Source organism: Vombatus ursinus, unplaced genomic scaffold (genome assembly GCF_900497805.2).
Source record: "Vombatus ursinus unplaced genomic scaffold, bare-nosed wombat genome assembly UNPS02014781.1, whole genome shotgun sequence".
Classification (NCBI taxonomy): Eukaryota; Metazoa; Chordata; class Mammalia; order Diprotodontia; family Vombatidae; genus Vombatus; species Vombatus ursinus.
The window spans coordinates 41,435,722-41,455,077 of NW_020954559.1; the positions used below are offsets into that span (position 1 = coordinate 41,435,722).

Below are 19,356 nucleotides of genomic sequence, written 5' to 3' on the forward strand. Positions count from 1 at the left end.
AGGAATTGTGAGATGAGAAGGAAAGAAGAGGAAGCTTCCAACAAATGGTCTCAATTTTCTTAATAAAGTATTAAGCGATTAACCTCAATTGAAAGGGAGGAGGGAGGAATTCAATGGGAGGCTTGAGGAAAGAAGAGAAGTTTTATAACAGAAGTTTTAAGAGTGATGGTTTAGTCTCTAAGGAAAATGGCACCATATAAATGCCAAAGGAGTGTATTAAACTTCTGAAATAATTTTTCAGGTTTCCTTACTATGTTTTCAGAGATTCTGGTTTATGTCTATCCAAGACCACCAAAACAATATTTGTTAGGTAGCATAAACATTCCCCACAAAATACTTAGTTGGATAGTGGATTTTAAGCAATATGGAACAAACTTATGTTCTTATAAATTTAGGTTTGGCATCTATACCTTACAACGTCAATAATGCTATAATTTAATTTAATTGAATCCAAATTTAATTGAGTCCAAGAATATGTTATAACTTCTTTTAATGATATCATGGAATTTTGAAAGAAGCAATTAACTAAGCTCCAAGAGAACACCAAAAAATGCTTATGCAATTCTTCTGTTTGTGTTCTTGGCTACATACAGAATAGCAACATAAAATAAGCTACAAAGAAAACAGTACTACAGGTTCCAAAAAGGTACGTAGGTATTTATGTAGAGTTTATAGGTTTGCAAATCACTTTATATTATTTTATTGGATCTTTGCAACAACCCTGTGGGGCAAGTATTACAACTATTGTCCCTTTTTTACAGATGAGGAAATGCAGGCTTACAGAGATTAAGTGACTTGTAAAAGGTTACCCATACAGTAAGTTCCAGAGCAGATAATCATATTCCTATTTAAATAATACATTATTAAGTATTATTGGAATTGAAAAAACATTCAAGTTAAAAAGCCAATTAAGCTCAGTGTCCAAACCAATGATGTAACATTGGCATTACTAATATGTGGGCCACAGAGACCAAGAATCTTATGAGAAAGGAGCTGAACCGAAATTTTAGCTTGACAGTTTGCTTTAATATTTTAGTGTGCATTCGCAAGAGTAAGATATGTGTGACTATTTGTTTTAAATATTAGAGATTTAGAAAGATCTTGGAGTGAGGTCTCCAAGAATATAAAAGAGTAGGATCACAGCATTTTTAAAGCTGGGAGGAGCTTTCTAAGTCACCCATTCAAATCTGCTCAATTTTTAGACGAGGAAACTGTGCCTCAGAAAGATGTGGTGGTTTTCCTGAGGTCATACAGTAAGTACTGGAGTCAGGATTTGAACTCATGTCCCCTGATTACAGCTTCAGTGTAGTTCCATTGTATCAAAATCATATATCTAGGTAAGTAATACAAATAAAATGTACCAACTTTAGCCAAAGTCAGAACTAAGTTCAAAACTATTATAAACATGAGATAGGTATGAAAACTACACAAAGAAGTTAGTTACAGAGATATCATGACACATGCCCAATACTCCTTGGCCCATCTTTCATTCTACAAAGTACAGCTACTGTCCATTGTGCTGAAGTGTTCTGTAAAAATCTGGACATACATTGTCAATGTATGAAGCTGAGAGCACGTGAGATTTTTGTGTGAGCCAAAGTTCTTCTTTCCATATATTTCATTACCTTTATAATCAGCTACTCCAATGGCATCATTTGATAATCTCTCTGAAGATCTCAAAGTAAAGAGTAATATGTAATCATTATTCAGAAACTAAAAGGGTTTTTTTTTTTCAAGCAATATTATCCAGTGGATGAAAGGATAAACTAAGAATCCAAAAGCCTGTGTTCTAGCCCTGGGTCTACCAATGACAATGGTGACTTTATGCAAGTGATTTGAGCTCTTGGGTTTTCACTGTCTCCATATACAAAAATGTGAATACAGTGACCTGCCCCTATCTACTAAAATATTATGTATAATAATACATATGAATGTACTTTATACTTAGGATAGGTGCTACATAAATTCAAAATACTATTAGCACTGAATACACATTGAAGAGTCCCTAGGTCCCACTAGGATAACATGAGTGTAAAATATCAACCTTCCCATAATCTGGTTTAATCTTCAAATCAAAAGGAATATTTGAAAGTCTGGCCACACAAGAATGATCATTAGTCTCAGTAAGAAAAAGCGATAGTTGTCAATAGATAATTCAGTCTGTGATAATAACATTTCACCTCCATCCATATAAGCATGTTTTCTCCCTTACTGTCAGAACCCTACTCTCCTCAGAGCAACAATAAAGCCTGGGACTCAGATACCAAATGACAAATTCTAAGAACTATTGTTGACACTCCTGGGATCTTAGAAAGATTCTAAAGAATCTTCTTTTCTAAAGAAGAGATTCTCCATATATTTGAACTTAGTTGTTTCTCTGTGCATACTGGTTAAAATTCTTATGTTTCCTGGCAAAGTGGCATGTGGAGGCTGTACCCTGGAGATAACCCTTCAGTGAAATCAGATTAATACAATGTACAAAAAAAACTGTGAACACCTACATGGGGGTCTGATGTCATTCCCTTCATGCCTCCCAAGCAATAAGCAATGGAGTCAACAACATGTTCTTTGAAAGCACTCAAATCTCAAAACAGGTAGTTTATGCTTCATTTTCAATACAACTCCTACCAAGCTTTATGTGATATAAAAATGATATAGGTTTATGAAAAAATTGTTAATGCCTTTTAGATACTGAAGAAACAAAATAAAAAAAGCTAAAAAAAAAACAAACAAGAAACTATTGTTGCTTGCTCATAACAGTGCTAAATCAATCCAATTCTATTTTTCTAAAATATGAATTTTTACCATAAACACAAAATTCCTATAATATTAATATGACAATTCCTAAAATACAGATATAGAGATATCTATATAGTGTATGTAGCCAGAAATTTTCAAAGAATAAACACCTTTCTAATAAATTTTTCTTTAGTAATATAGCAAGAATCCAATCTTCTTCTTACCCTATTTCATAAAGGGAATAGAAGAGAACAAGTCTGAGTTACTTTGAATATGCATTTTGAACTTGAATTCTGATGTGTGCACAGTGTTCATTTCCAACTGGGAACGCTCTATTGGTTGAAAAAGTCATTTAAGTTTCTTCTGTCATTTAAAGTGTTTTATTCTCCTTCCTCTCCCTTTTTCCCACTTTCTTACAGCTAGCTATACTTCACTTAAGCACATATATGAGCTCACACACACATCCATTAGACAAAACCAAAATATCCCATTCAAACAGATAACTACCACATCAACTGCTAAGTATAAATACATTTGAAAGAAATAACTGAAACAATTCTCTTTTGGAATAGTTTTAGTTTACTTAAAAGGGCAATTCTAACATTAAATATTCATAAGACATTAGGGTATAAGATTTTTGCTCAAAAGGATAAAGCAACCACTTCTATATAAAATTCAAACTGTGACAGTATTTTCTTTCCAACTGTGACTCAACTCAATCAGTTAAGGAAGCTCCACAAATATGGCATGTGAATGTATATATTTTTGAAGCCTCCTCTGCTACCAACACCTTCCCTGTTAGCCTTTTCTTTTAAGGTTAATTAAAATTCCAATAGGATAAACATCAAACACACATTTCTAATTCAGTACTGAAACTCTTCCAAGCAACAGAAAATCTGATAAAACTGACCTCCAGTTGGCAAGACAAGCTACAGAAGAAAAAAAAACATTTCCCCCCACAACCAAAATCTTACTGATTTTTTATTTCAAATACTGCACTCCCCTCCACCCCATCATGATAATATCAGAAAAAGATAAAGTACAGATTAAATTGATATAGCATGCATTTGAAGTAAGTGTATAATTTAGATACAATTTTATCATGCTCCACAAAGCCAGCAAGATTACTATGAACAGCTAGAATGTAAAAACAATTAGCATACAATTCTACTGTGTACAATCACACCATGAAAAAGCCTAATTCCATGTACTTGTGGACTAGTTATTGTCTCACATGGATTAAAGGTGCTGTATTTAGTTTTGTACTGGGGGCTTGCCAACCAACTGTATCAGCAACCCTGGGCAGGACTCTTTTCCTCTTCTGCTTTTTTCTTAAGCAGATTAGTTTAGACTTCTTTCATTTTAATGAACCTTCGAGGGACCAGGAGCATTGGTCAGGTTTCAAAGGATAAGACAGAAAAGGGAAAGCAGCAGGGTCGGGGTAGTGCTCTATATGGACTCTTATTAGTCTAAGCTAATCCACAGTTACTACTCGTGGCCAGACTTTGAATCCAAAAGAAAGGCAAGATATTATTAACCTTTCAAGCTTACCTAAAAGTTTCCAACATTATGTATAAAAAATGACTCTACTAAGCCATCTTCAACAGGCACAAGCTTTGAATTGAGTATATGTTGAGCTATGCCCATTTTCTGGATATTCTCCCTGACTAATACATGTTCATTAATTCAATAAACCTTTATTAACTACTTGGTAAATTCAATGAATGTTTTATGTTAGGCATTGGGTGAGATAGAAGGAAAGCATGTCACTTAACCACCCTCAGCCTCAGTTTCCATTCCTATAAAATGGGGCAGTAATAATAGCAACTGGCTCCCAGAACCATTGTGAGTATCAAATGAGATAGTGCACTCTATTAAATGACATGAGCCAAGTTAATTGGCCATTATATCCATGATCTTGGTTGTCTTCGTTTGCACCAAACAATGACCAACTCTTCTGGCCACAAATAAGCTCCTCTATCACTATCAGTCTCAACTTCATAAGAGTAGACTCGACTTCATATCTGTTAAGTTCTGACTCCCAAAGGGCAAAACTAAGATCGAAGCACAGAAATTATAGAGATGCAGATTTAGGCTTGATACAAAGAAAAATTTCCTACTAGTTAGGCCTATCCTAGTAGTAGCTAGTTGGCATGCATAGAAGACCGGAGTTCAAATCTCATCTCCTCTATCTTCTAGCTGTGAGACCCTGGCCAACTCAGTTAATCTCTGCCTGTCTCAGTTTCTCCAACTATGAAATGGGGATTATAGCTCCTACCTCCCAGAGTTGTTGTGAGGATCAAATATTGCAAAACACCTAAGCCTTAATAAATGTTTGTTCCTTTTCCCCTCCCTTCCAGTGGGCTATCTCAAGAAATAGAGGGTTCCCCCTCAGTAGAGTTTCAAACAAAGGCAGAGATGATGACTTAGTGTTGAGGAGGTTGTAGGTAGGATTCTTGATTAGGTAAGGGATGAACTAGATGGGTTCTGAGGCTTGGATTCTTTGAAGATCTTTAGAAAATAGTCTTAAAAGAACCTGGTTTTTAAGCAATACCTTCTAAATATTTATGTTATGAAATAATAGAACTTTTGAATTTTCCAAGCTAGCCTCTACCTAGGACTAGATTCTTACTCCTAGTATGAGGAAATAAGGGCCCAGAAAAGTTAAGGGACATGCCCAGGACTAACACTGACATATGTTGTTGTTTGTCATCCAATGTGGTCAAAATGACCAATATGGAATTTTCAAAGAATATAGAATCATTTGCTTTGAAATAAGTGCTTAGGGAACCCCCCCCCCTCCTGTGGGGTGTTTGGGTTGGGCCTTCCTAGCCATTTTCCTTCTACTCAACTCAGATCTTAATTAAGCTATTTGTCCTTCAGTTCACAATGACTAAACAAAGAGATAATTCAACTTCCAGGTTCCGAGACAGAATCTGGCTTTTTCAAATTGATCCATTTAAACAGAGCCCTCATCCTTGACATACTGCATCTCTCATCCACATTAATATAAAAAAAATCTTAGAGCAGAGTCAGTTTGACATCATAAAAAGCAGTGTTTGTGTTTATTATATTATTTCAACTACGAATGTTTTCCCATTCTCATGACTCTCTTGATTAGAAAACCTGCTATGGTTTGGAATTGACACTTAAGCTAGCACACAGCATCCTTTTGAAACCAATATGAAAATTACTTAGTAACAAGTTATTAGGATGGTTTTCAATCTCACAATGATGGGCCTTGTTAAACATGAGGCTCCATTTAGTTTTGCCACAAGGATTCAATGTGATTTTGTGTACAATAAAGTTCAAGGAAACCTGCTTAAAGGGCCCTACACATAGGAAGCACTCAAATATTTGTTGATTTGAATGCAAAAGTGACTTCCAGCTAAAGTCCTTTACCTGCCAAATTTACAGGACTGCTTAACAAATAATAATCCCTTATGTTTACAGAGTTCCCACAGCACACAAATTGACATGGCTAACAAAGCAAAATCACGTGTTGCTATAATGCCAGCAGGCTATTACTGAGGACCAAAATCAAACCTTGAATAAACAAGTTTACTTACATTTAAAAATCTCTGGATAAAACTCTGAATAGTAAAACAGGTTAGAGTCATAGAATCTTAGGATTAGACTAGGTGACCTTTATGGTCCCTTCCAACTCATTAATCTAAGCATGAATTTTATGATCAATGTTCCATCAAGTGTTAGCCACCACTTAAACATCTCCAAAGATTGTGAACTCAATACCTCCCTCAATAACCAATTCCACTTCTACACAACTTTAATTATTACAAAATTCTTCCTATTGAGCTAAAATCTGCCTCTTTATAATTTCCATCCATTAGTTCTGCCCTCTGGAATGATGCAGAGAATTCTAATCTCACTACCCCATAATAACCCTTCAAGAATGTGAAGATAGCTACCATGTTCTATCCAAGCCATCCAGGTTTCTGCATTTTGGTTTCTCATTCAGCATCTTTTCCATATCCCTCACCATACTGGTTATACTTCACTTTGTTGATGTCCTTCTCAAAATATGGTTCACTAACCATAACTCAGTACTACAATATAATCTGACCAATTCAGACTATAGTGGTACTACTGAAAGTAATAGCCTTGATTTGGATGGTATATTTATTAATGCAGTCTAAAATTATAATAGCTTTTCAGAGGGCCTCATTCTTATATTCAAATTTCTGTCAAATCAAATTCCCTCTTTTTTATATGAATTACTATTTAGTTACATATTTCCTGCTTATACTTGCCTTTTTCACTCTAGGTACTAGCCTTTACTTAGAATAAATTCATTTTAAATTAGGCTTTAGGTATGGGTCTTTGAGAACAGTGAAGATCCTGAAACTGTGTTTCAGCAAATGAGCCAATCCTCCCAAGTTATGTCATCTCCAAGTTTAAAAGGCATGTTACCTTGTCGTTGATACAAATGGAATTTGTAGTTTACCTAAAGACAGACCTTAGGCATGCCATGAAAATGCCCCATCTAGGTTTGTATTAATTCTATAACTGATACTTTTTTGGTCTGGCCAGTCAGTTATGGACCAAGCTAAATATACAGCCATCCAATTAACATTTTATGTGCCATCCACAAGAAAATTGAGAGAAAGTTGTGCCAAATGTCTTGCTAAATGAAGGTCTAATACATTTCCCTATTCATATCAGAAATACCAACCTGTCAACAAAGTAAATGAGGTTAACTGGCAAGATTTATTTGTTCTTAATGAATCTTTGCAGTTTTCTAGTGATCACTAAATGCCTACAAACCTTAAACAGATAATTTGTTCCGGAACTTTGTTGGGGATGGATAGATGTTAAATCCATTAGTTTGCATTTTATAGAATACACCCACTTCCTTAAAAAAATCAGGAAATATTTGAACATCTCCACTATTGGGCACCTCTCCAATCCTCCAGGATTCCTCAAATACTGACCAAGATTCAGCAATCACTTCTGGTTACTCTTGCAGATTAATGTGATATACTTTATCCCAAACAGGTGATAAGAAGGTATTTAATAAATGCTTGTTGACCTTAGGTGCTTCTTTTACTATCTCCTCACTCATCCTAGGCTTTAACTACCTTTTAACTAAGGTATGAAAACTTTGTTTTATCCTTTTCACTGAGAAGATTATTCTTCTGGATAAATAGGGACAGAATATAACCCTTTTCTACCCCCCCAACCCCCTTTTCACTGTTAACATCTAGGTATGGGTGAAAAATACCATCTAAATTCCTGAGCAATTAGTCATAAAGTCAAGCTTTCAACGAAATTCAGCTATAGTACCTTTAAAGTGGGCCTGGGGAGAAAGAACTGGTAAGTGATGAAGTATTTTTGTTGTTGTTTAATAAGTCATAGAATATTTAACAAGCAAAGGCCACATACTAGAGAGTAGCACTCAATTAAAGGGTTAGAAAATGTGGCTGTAGTCCCAGCTCTTCTACTAACTAACTACTTGACCTTAAGTAAGTCATTTGACTTTCTGAGTCTTGGTTTTCTTGTAAAATGGGGATAGCATCTGACATGGCTATCTCAAAATTTTGCTCTGAAAATCAAAAAGAGAGAACAAATGTGAAATAATGTTATGAACTGCAAAAAGTACTATGCAAGATTCAAATTACATATGCCCTGTAAAAACACTTACAAGTCCAGTTAATAAAAATCCCACTCTAATCATTCTGACTCTACTGACTTCAAAATTACCCAGAATGAAACCTAAAGGATGAAAAACCATAAAATTACAGGTGAATCTCTATAGCAGTGACCTTCCACGTTTCAGAGGCCTTATATCAAAAGTTCTGTTCAAGGAGAATTCACGTAAAGTCACTGTAAATATTTACCAAAGTTATCACCCAGTGGGAAACATGCATCTTTTTCCTTAAAAAATCAAACAAAAAAATGCTCCAGACTGAGTGTCCCAAAAGATTTGGAAATAGAATAAAGTGTGTCTCCAAAAGTTATGGCATTTTGGAGATATTGCTTAATGATAAGTGCTTCCTTTGAGAAGTAAACTGCATACCCATTTTCCCCAAGTTACTAGGTTAAACAATAATAAGGAAGAAGAAAGTCTTAGACTTAATACACTATGGCTCTACACCAATGTGGAATGAGTTTGGAGCTGCATTTATCATTTAAAAAAAACTGAACATTGTCTTTATTCTGCTTTAGACAATAGTCCCAAGCAAATATTTCTTAACAAGGTCTACTAAAAAGAGCTATAATTGGCAGTATGAATAGAATAGCATTTCTAAACATTCTCTAAAATGTGACCAACCATTTTGAACACCATATATCATTTCAATTGAAATGTCAGGGCAGAGGTTTCTTATTTCAGTAATTTCATTGTATTATATGATTTCCTAACATTTCAACAATGTTATAACATGTCTATGACTTATTTAAATCGAAATCTCCCTTACATACCAATTCCTCAGGAAAAAAAAAAGATTAACTCAGCTTATATGAGCAAAATAAAACCATGTTTTCAACCTATTGATGTTGAACCTTTTTTTAACCTTAAAAATGGATTATAGAATTTATTCTCCCCATTTAAAATATCCAGTACAGGTTGCTTCTCACTTAATCAGCATGACACAGTCTTGCCCTTCACAGGACTCCCACTGGGTGCCACTGGAAAAAGGATGAGGCTAAACAATCACTAGATCTAAAAGATTTTGAAACCAAATCCCAGAAGCTTTGAAAGAGATGGCCCCATTGGCTAAAAACTAGAAGCAGCGAAAGCCGCACAAACCCAGACTAACGACCCATGTGGGAATGCAAACCTTGCCCTGCTAAGAGCTATGAAAAAGACAATCGCTTCCTGACAGATGCTGCCAAGTCCAGTCAAAGGCTCAGCCAAAAGGGCTCCTTTGGTCACTTGACTGTTAACTCTTTCCCTTCCCTCCAAAGAGGATTTTTATTTACTTTATTTCAACCAAACCAACTGCCCAGGACAGTGACTTTCTCCTCATATGCGAAACACAAACGGCTGAGGAATACCTCCGCATCAAAGAGGGGGGAGGACCTCGAGAGAAAAACTTTACTCACCCAGCATTCAAAAGAACAATGGCTTTGTTTAGTCTGCCAACTGAAGGTTTCAGTAGTGAGAATATGAAGTGAGGGGATGAATCCCAAAGGGCTGAGGTGTTGACAGAACCCACGAAAGGAGGGGCGGGGGTGGGGGGGGGGGAGGGAGTGCACAAAATTGATGGGAATGCTCAAGGAATGTAGCCGGGCAGGGAATTATAAACCCGGTAAAGTGGGATGCTGGAGCATTGAGGACAGGTGAAACATGAGCAAGAGAGAAGGGGGAAGGTTTTAGTCTGTGTGTCCCTGAAGAGATACTTCTAAGCACAGGTGGTTGGGGATAGAAGGGAGCTAAGGGAGTAATGGGGAGCAGGTCAGAAAAAGCAGGTGCAAAAATTTCAGAAGCCTGCAAATGACATGGTCCAGGAGTTAAGACTTGGGGGGTGGAATAGAGAAATATTTAGAGAACTCCCAGGAAAAGCAAACCCCAGAGGAGAAAGTGGCAGGAGGCAGGGAAGGAGTAGTGTGAGAACACGTGAAGGAGCCCACGCCACACGCTGTTCGCATTTCTTGAGCCCTTTTCTACTCCTACCAACCCAAGGCACTTCGTTGTTCGGTAGCGGTAGGTACCCACCTTTCCCAGGAGGGCGCTCCTGCTGGCTGCTGCCAGCTCTCGAAGACTGGCGGCGGCGCTGGTGCCCCCGGAGATCGTGGCAGCGGCTGCGGCGGCGGCTGGGTGATAGGCTGGGGAACCCGGGGCATTACCTCCACCTCCTCCACCCCCTCCAGCTGGGGTAGGACCATGACCCCTGGCCGTGGGGCTATTCCCGTTGCTGCTGCAGCTGCTGCTCCCACCTCCCCCGCCGCTGCCTCGGGGTCTCTGGCGGATGCCATCCAGCAACCTGACGAGCAGGATGTTGGCGGGCAGTTCATCCACCCCACAGCCCACCAGGATGCGACACTCGGGGCAGCGCAGCTCGTGGCGAGAGCAGACGATACTTTCTAGACAGCGGCGGCAGAAGGTATGTTGGCACGGGAGTACCTTGGCAGTAGTGTCCAGACGTTCCAAGCACACCGAGCACTCCAGCAAATCCAGCAAGGAGGACTCGTCCATCTCTTCTCCTCCTGCTGCTGCTGCTGCTCGCCTCCTCCTCCTCTCGCCTTGCCTTTCCTCTTCTCCTTCGCTCTGCGCTGCAGCGGCTTTGGAAGCGCACAACCAAGACGCTCCTAGGAGCATGGAGTCCGGTGGTGGTGGCTGCAGGGAACGCAGCAGCCCTAAGTCCCCGGTACTGTGGGCCTGCCGCTGGCAGGAGGCATCAGGGCAGCCACCGTCCAGGGGAGACGCGGAAGAGGGGTCCCAGCCAACTTCATCCACAAATTAACAGCGGGTGTAGCCAGGAAACGCTAGGAATGAAGAGCAATGGGGAAGGGGGAGTTTTCCAGCTCCCTCCCTCGATCTCTGGACGTGATGTCACCACCTCCCCTCTTCCCAGCGCTGGGTCCCGAAGGCTATAGGAGCAGCAATGAAAAAGTGGCGCAGAAACAGCCCTTCGGACGGGCTTCAGGAGTTACGCGCTCTCTGGGGAACCAATTCCTACCCAGCTCCAAGCCAAAATCTCACCCTTCCTTGCAGCTAGATCTCCAGACCCCCTCCCCCCCCAAGTCCCTGGGCCTTCCGAGCAAATCAGCTGTCCTCCCCGCAGGGGGCAGGCAGGCATTAGGATAAGATGAGCTACACCTGTCTCTCCCACGCGTGTCCACGGGTGGGTGGGGCGCAGAGGGTAAAATCAGTCAAGCGGGGGCAGGACTCGACTTCGTGGGCTCCAAAGGTTCAGTGGTGGCCCAGGGAACCAGAGATTGTAGTCTTCAGACCGAGGAAAGTGAGAAAGCAAACGGCAGCAGCAGCTGAACCTACAAGACCAGAGGAGTCTCAGGAGCTTTGTCAGAGCTTCCCCACCGCAGCCCTGCCAAACTGTACCGCCTCCGCGGCTTCTCCATGGGGCTCCCCACCACCTGATCGCAGGTCCCCGTGGCCTCCCTCCCGGGAGCTCCTCGCGTTAGCTGGATCCTCCCTTTTCCTCCAGGAAAAAAACAAAGTGCACTAAAGCTAGGACTGAAACAAACTGGCAGGGAGTCAGTCACCTTCACTGCAGGATGCTGGGTACACAAGACGAGTGGAGGTTAAGGGAAAGGGCAAAAATCCACCTCTCGATACAGTAATTTGTTATTCCCTCTAGCTGGCTGGTGGCAGCCCGTGATCCACCTTATATAATCCTTCTGGAGTCATGAAAAAGGAAGGGCTGGGGGGGGGGGAACCCTTTGAGTCTCTCTTCTCACTACTGATAGTCTCTCTTTCTCCCATCGATTATTACCATCTTCTCACTCCGAGTAGAAAGATATTTACCGTGATTATTACCATCTTCTCTCCCCAAGTAGAGAGATATTTACCGTGGAACTCAGAGATTCAGTCAAGCTGATCTGAAGCGAAAGGGATCATAAAGTTTGGTCTGTGTTGTCAGAATCCTCCTCTTCATCTCTGGAGTCTGTTGGGATTGGGGTTGGTTTGTTTTGTTTTTAGGAGAGACTCGGGCTTGAGCACAGGATGCATAATTCCAGACCGCTAACTCCCACGAGCATCCTAAGCCTTCTCTCTCCCCTCTGCTCCTCCGGAGGAATGACAGCTACAGAGATGCCCTGGGATGCTGCTGCAGCAGTCACGGCTGCTCCAGCTAAGCTTGGTGCTAAGCACTGGAAGGGAGAGATTCCTGAAGTTCGCACTAGCTGCGCAATTTACCGCGACTCTGATCTCCAAGACAGTTTACGGTTACGCACTTGACCTCGGGGCTCCCGACCCTTTTGAGCAGCTGCTTGAGCAAGGCCTCCGGCAGAACTGCAGATCCTTCAAGCCTCTGTGCCCTCTTGCTGCCCTTTTAACGCCCAGCAGGGACACACTGCCCCTCCTCTGGCCGAAAGTGATCGCCAGAGAAACTCTCTGCGCTCTCCCACGTCCAAGGGAACGCAATTCTAGTGATTGAGATGTCTTGGAAGCCTCTTCCGTCTCCCGGGGCAACACCTCTTCACTCCTACTCGAATTTCCCTTTGGGTAAGAGAAGAGGGATGGATAGGGGGAGGGAAAGAATCGATTTCTCCTGCCCGACCCCCTGGCTCAGGAGAGCGTCAGAGCAACGGAAATACGTACGGGAGGAACTGGAGAAGCTGGGGAAGTTTGGTAGGTTTGCTTGCCAACTGAAGAAAAGATAATTCCCTGCAGCGCGCTGCCCCCTCGTGGTGGTATTCTGTCCCAAGTTCAGAATTTGTCTCCACTAACTGACTTTCAGGTTTGTAGTCTTCTTGGCTGGCGGGATGAACATCTATCTCTTATGCAGTGGTCACAGCATCTTCACAAGGTCAGAATATCCCAGGGACCCTCAGTTTCGGGATTTTTCAAAAGAGGGAGGGGCAATCTAGGACCTGCCACACCCTGGAAATTATGACCCTGGATCATGAAGGTCATGCTCCCTTTGTGTGTAGGGGGGGATTTCTTATAGACCAAAAGACACTACAATTAGAAAATGACCTTGGAGATCATGTCCCACTCTTGAATTTTACAGATGGAAGGTGGACCTGAGGCTTAGAGAGATAGTGGAGGTAGTCTAAGGTCACACAAGCATTTTATAATTCCCAGTATACAAATCATTCTAACCATTACTAAACAACCTCTCCCATTTTGAAGCCCATATTATTTCCTTATCTAGCTTAGAGTGGACAAACAATTAAACTTACTATATCTACACAGACCCAGACCATGTTTCACATCCCCTCCCTGATGTCCACCCCAGCCATCTTACCATTTTTTCTAAGTCTGCTTGCAATACCTCTCCTCCTCTGCTTTCCACCTCTTACTGTCATTAATAATCAAATCAATACGATTATATTGTTCTTGGAAAGAGTCTGTCAATTGACTTCTGTAAGAATCAACTCGGCAAAACAGGATCAACCCTGTGATTCCCCAGACACTCCCATCCCTGGGCACCACTCTCATAGATGAGTTGTCTGCCTGTATTAGAATAAGCTCCTTAAGTGAAGGGACTGACTTATCTTGATGATTGTGTGGAATTCCCAGCCTGACAACTAATAAAAATTTAAAGATTTTTTTCCTTTCACACATTCACTCCATCTCCTCTTCCTTGTTGTAGTCCCTAAATCTACCTTTCATGGTGCCTTATCTTGTTTGATCCATTCCAAAGTCAAGTTCACCTCCATTCACAACCTTCTTTACTTTTACACCCTCTCATTCCCAGGGGACATCTCCAGTCATCCTGATCTATATCTTGCCACTGGACCCAGATGGCTCCAGAGGAGAAAGTGAGGCTGGTGACTTTGCACAGTCCTCTCTCACTTAAATCCAATTTACTTACAAGTTATGACATCACCTTCCTGATGTCTTGGTCCTCTTCAAGAAGGAAGGACAAACAACAACTCTCACTTACTGAAAATGCTTCATTATGACCTCACATCTCCCAGTCTTTCCCTACTTTCCTCATTTCAATGATGCCTTTATCTTTTCTTTCAAAAAAATTATTTATTTTTAGCATTCTTTACCTTTTAGATTTTGAGCTCCAAATTCTATCCCTCCCTCCTACCCCTCTCCCATCCACTGAGAAGTCAAGCAAAGTGATATCAATTATACATGTGAAATCATACAAACACATTTCCGTATTAGCCATATCACCCCCAAAAAAGCGAGAAAATTATACTTCAGTCTGCATTTTGAATTCATCAGTTCTTTCTCTGGGGATGGATAACATTTTTTCATCATGAGTCCTCTTTAATTGTCTTGGATCATTGTACTGACCACAGTAGCCAAGGCTTTCATGGTTGGTCATCATTACAACACTGCTGTTGCTGTGCACAATGATCTCTCAATTCTTCTCACTTCATTTTTTTGGGGGTGAGGCAATGAGGTTAAGTGACTTGCCCAGAGTCACACAGCTAGTAAGTGTTACCTGTCTGAGGCCGGATTTGAACTCGGGTCCTCCTGACTCCAAAGCCAGAGCTCTATCCACTGCAACACCTACCTGCCCCTGGTCTCACTTCTTTTTGCATCAGTTCATATAGGTCTTGCCATATTTTTTTCTGAACCCACCCCCCTCATCATTTCTTATAGCACAACAGTACTCCATCACAATCATATGTCACAACTTCTTCAGCCATTCCCCAATTGATGATCATCTCCTCAATTTCCAATTCTTTGCCACCATAAAAAAAGCTGCTATAAATATTTTTGTACATTTGCTCTTTTTCCTTTTTATTTGATCTCTTTGGGGCATAGACCTAATAGTGGTATTGCTGAGTCAAAGAATATGCACAGTTTTATTGACTTTTAGGAATAGTTCCAAATTGTTCTCCAGAATGATTTGACCAGGTAACAACTCCACCAACAGTTAGTGTACCTATTTTCCCTCACCCTCTCCAGCATTTGTCATTTCTGATGGGGTGAGGTGATGCCTCAGGGTTGTTTTAATACATACATATATGTGCATATACATATATACATTATATATATCTTTAATCAATAGTGATTTAGAGCATTTTTTTCCTATCACTATAGAAAGCTTTGAGTACTTCATCTAAAAACTGCCTGTTCATATCCTTTGACCATTTAGCAACTGGGGAATGCCCCTTATTTTTATAAATTTGACTGAATTCCCTATCAGACAAACTTACTGTAAAAGTTTTGATATTACTTCATTATCTATGGTATGTTTTAGTAAAATGTAGTTTCCCTGATTCTCTCTTTTAATTGGATCTATTTTGCTTTGTCTGAGATTGCCATGAGATTGTCCTGATTGCTACCCCTACCTTTTTTCACTTCAGCTGAAGCTTAATAGGTTCTGCTCCTGCCCTTTATTTTAACTCCATGTATGTCTTTCTGTTTCAAGTGCATCTCTTATAAACAACATATTGTTGGATTCTGGTTTCTAATGTATTTTGCTATCTGTTTCTGTTTTATGGATGAACTTATCCCATTCATATTTACAGTTGTAATTACTGTGTATTCCCCTCCATCCTATTTTCTTCCATTTATCCTTTAATTTTTTCATCCTGTACTCCTCAAAAGTCCATTTTGCTTCTGACCACTGCCTCTATTAATCCATTTTATCACCCCTTCCTCTTTTATTTCCCCAATGGGTAAGTTACATTTCTACACACCACTGTGTGTGTGTATTATATTCCTCCCTCTTTGAACTAATTCCAATTAGAATAAGGTTCAAGGCTCCATTGGTGCCTGCCACTACCCCCATTTCCCCTCCACTATAATCTGTTCCTTGTGTGCCTCTTTTATGAGAAAAATTTTCCCCATTCTACCTCTCCTTTCCTCTTTCTCCAAGTGCATCTCTCTTTCTCCCTCCATTTATGTTTACATCATCCCAATATAATCAACTCATACTCATGCCCTCTATGTAGAAACTCTTTCTAAATGATAAAGTTCTTAGGCATTACATCTATCATCTTCCCATATAGAAATGTAAACAGCTTAATTTCATTGAGTCCCTTATGATTAGTCTTTCATGTTTACCTTTTTATGTTTCTCTTCAGTCTTCTGTTAGGATGTCAAATTTCTATTTAGCTCTTTTTCATCAGGAACGCTTGAAAGTCCTCTAGTTCTTTAAATATTCATTTTTTCACTGAAGGATTATACTCAGTTTTTCTGGGTGGGTTATTCTTGGTTGCAATCCTAATTCCTTTGCCTTCTGGAATTAATATATATATATATACATACACACATATATATGTATGTATATGTATATATAAACATATATGTATATATATACATATACATAAATATATATATATATATATAAAATCACTCCTTTAACATGGAACCTGCTAAATCTTGTGTGATACCATGATATTTGAATCATTTCTTTCTGGTTGCTTGCAATATTTTCTCCTTGACTTAGGAGCTCTAGAATTTGGCCATAATATTCCTGGGAAGTTTTCATTTGGGGATCTCTTTTAGGAGGTGACTGGTACATTCTTTCCACTTCTGTTTTGTCCTCTGTATCTAAGATATTGAAGCAGTTTTCATTCATAATTTGATTTATTTTAAAATTGATTTAAACTTAAATATACAATAAGAAAAAAATATTAAAAATTTAAATATTAAAACTTAAATAAAAAATAAGGGGAAAAAAGCATTGCTATGTGCACAGCAGAACTTGAGAGAATTCAAAATATACAGCAATAAATTTCCATTTCAAGAAAGCCTGTATAATAAATACTACTTGTTGTGTTCAGAGCTGTCCATCTTTTCTTTGTTTCCTTGTAAGTTTTCTTTTGTTCTCTGCTGTTCACTTTTTACTTTGTCCTTTATTAGCCCTTCCTCTCCCCACCCCCAGAAGGTACAATTAAGCATGGATATACATACGTAGATACATGCATACATACATATATACACACATACATGCATGTATACATGTATGCATACATACATATAAAGATATATGTGTGCATATACATACATCCACTTATATACACATACATGTACTTAGATATCTAAAATCATACTCATATATACACATATACATTCATATGCATCTATACAAGACTATACTATACTTATTTGTCCTCTGTTTCTCTGATAATGGATAATCTTTTCTTTCACAAGTCCGAGTCTTTCCATATTTTTCTAAGTCCACCAACTCATCATTTCCTGCACCACAGCAATATTCCATCCTTATATTGTCTAGTTATTTTAAATAGTCTAAAATAATATTGATCAATATGGCTGATATATAGTGTAGTTTCCCTATTTTTCTCTTATGATTAAATCTATTTTAGCTTTAAGATCATGATTACTATCTTTGCTTTTTCCCCCTTAATAAATTCTACTCCTAATCTTTATTTTATATTTGTGTGTATCCCTTATTTCCTATCCCTCCTGACTCCTCTACTTTACTTCTACCTGATACCTTGCCCTCCTGTTACTTAACCTACCCACACAATGATCCCTCCCTATTCTTCCCATTCTTGTTAATTTAAACTCGCTATTACATCCCCTTGTCCTAATCCCTCACCCTCCCCTCTAGAAATTTCTCCCTTATCTTCCCCCCAATCCCTTTAGCCTTTTATTTCTTTCTGAATTTAGAAGACTTTTATACCCTTTTACTCTCAAACTCACTCCCAATGAAAGTAGGATTCCAGAGCAACCAGCCCTCCTCCTCCATCTTAATACCTGTGTCAGTTCTTCCTCTAGGACTTTATTTGTATAAAATAATTACTCTTTTTGCCTGTTCCTAAATGGTTTTACTTTTTAAAATCATATCATACTCAGGTCTACCCCAATCTCTCTTATGAACTACCCAATTACTAATAAAAATCTTAGACATATGTTTTATATTTCCTCATATAAAAGGTAAGCAGTTTGTCCTTGAGTCCCTTATAATTAGTCTTTAATATGTACCTTATATTTCCCTTGGATCTTATATGACAAATCTGTTGAGTTCAGGTTTTTTTCTTTTAACAAAATCCTAAAAGTCTGACAATTCGTTAAATGTCCTTTTTTTCCATTCGGGATTATGCTTAACTATGCTGGGTATGATGTTTTTGGCCACAACCCCCGTTCTTTTGCTCTTTGATATTTAGTGTTCCAAGACCTACAGTATTGTAGTGTAGCTGTTGCTAGGTCTTGCATGATTATATTTATGGCACCACCATATTCAAATTTTTTTCTTATTGCTTGTAATATTTTATCCTTGAGCTGGGAATTTTGGAATTTAACTATTATATTCCTGTAGGTTTGCCTTGTAGAATCTCTTTCGGTGGTGATTGGTGAGTTTTTTTCTATTTCTACTTTCTCCTCTTCTTCTAATGCTTCAGGACAATTTTCTTTAATTATTTAATTATTTCTAGTATTATTGTATCAAGATTCTTTTTTTTATCATAGCTTTCAGGTAGTCCAATTATTCTTATGTTTTCTCTTCTTGATCTGTTGTCCAGATCAGTTGTTTTTCTTGCAAGATATTTCACATTCTCTTCCATTTTTTCATTCTTTATGTTTTGCTTTATTATTTCTTGGTCTCTTATAACTTCGCTGGCTTACCCTTACCCAATTCTAATTTTCAAGGAGTTGTTTTCTTCCTTAAAATTTTGCATCTCCTTTTCTAGTTGGTTGACTTTCTTTTCATAATTTCTCTGTTTTCTTGGATTGTTCTCTTTTTTTAAAATTTTTCCTCAATCTCTGTCATTTGATTTTTAAAAGTCTTTTTAAAAGTTCTTCCATGTATTCTTTTGGGGCAGGTGACTATTTCACGTTATCTTTTGGGGTAGAAGAGGCTTTTTTTTGCTTCAGTATCCTCCTCTGAAGAAGCCTGGTCTTCTCCATTCCTATAATAACTTTCTATGGTTGGATTCTTTCTCCTTTATCTGCTCAATTTTTAAAAATTTATAGCAGCTTTTTTTTTGTAATCACTTCTAGTCCTGGGGTATGGGGGATGGTGCCTCTATCCTCAGATTCTCCTTCAGTTCTCCCAAGAATTCTGCCCTCCTATAAATGCCCATAGCCAGCGG

At 39.0% G+C, this 19,356-nt stretch overlaps 1 protein-coding gene across 1 annotated transcript in view; it reads right to left on the reverse strand.

The window, feature by feature from the left end:
• The window catches only part of LOC114046211 (E3 ubiquitin-protein ligase SH3RF3-like), a 515,095-nt gene extending 504,068 nt beyond the window's left edge, over nt 1-11,027 (reverse strand). Inside the window, exon 1 of the mRNA XM_027866460.1 lies at nt 10,418-11,027. Within this exon, the coding sequence (XP_027722261.1) occupies nt 10,418-11,020 (603 nt within the window). The 5' untranslated portion in view covers nt 11,021-11,027. The remainder of the gene's footprint in view (nt 1-10,417) is intronic.
• Between the last annotated feature and the right edge of the window lie 8,329 nt (nt 11,028-19,356).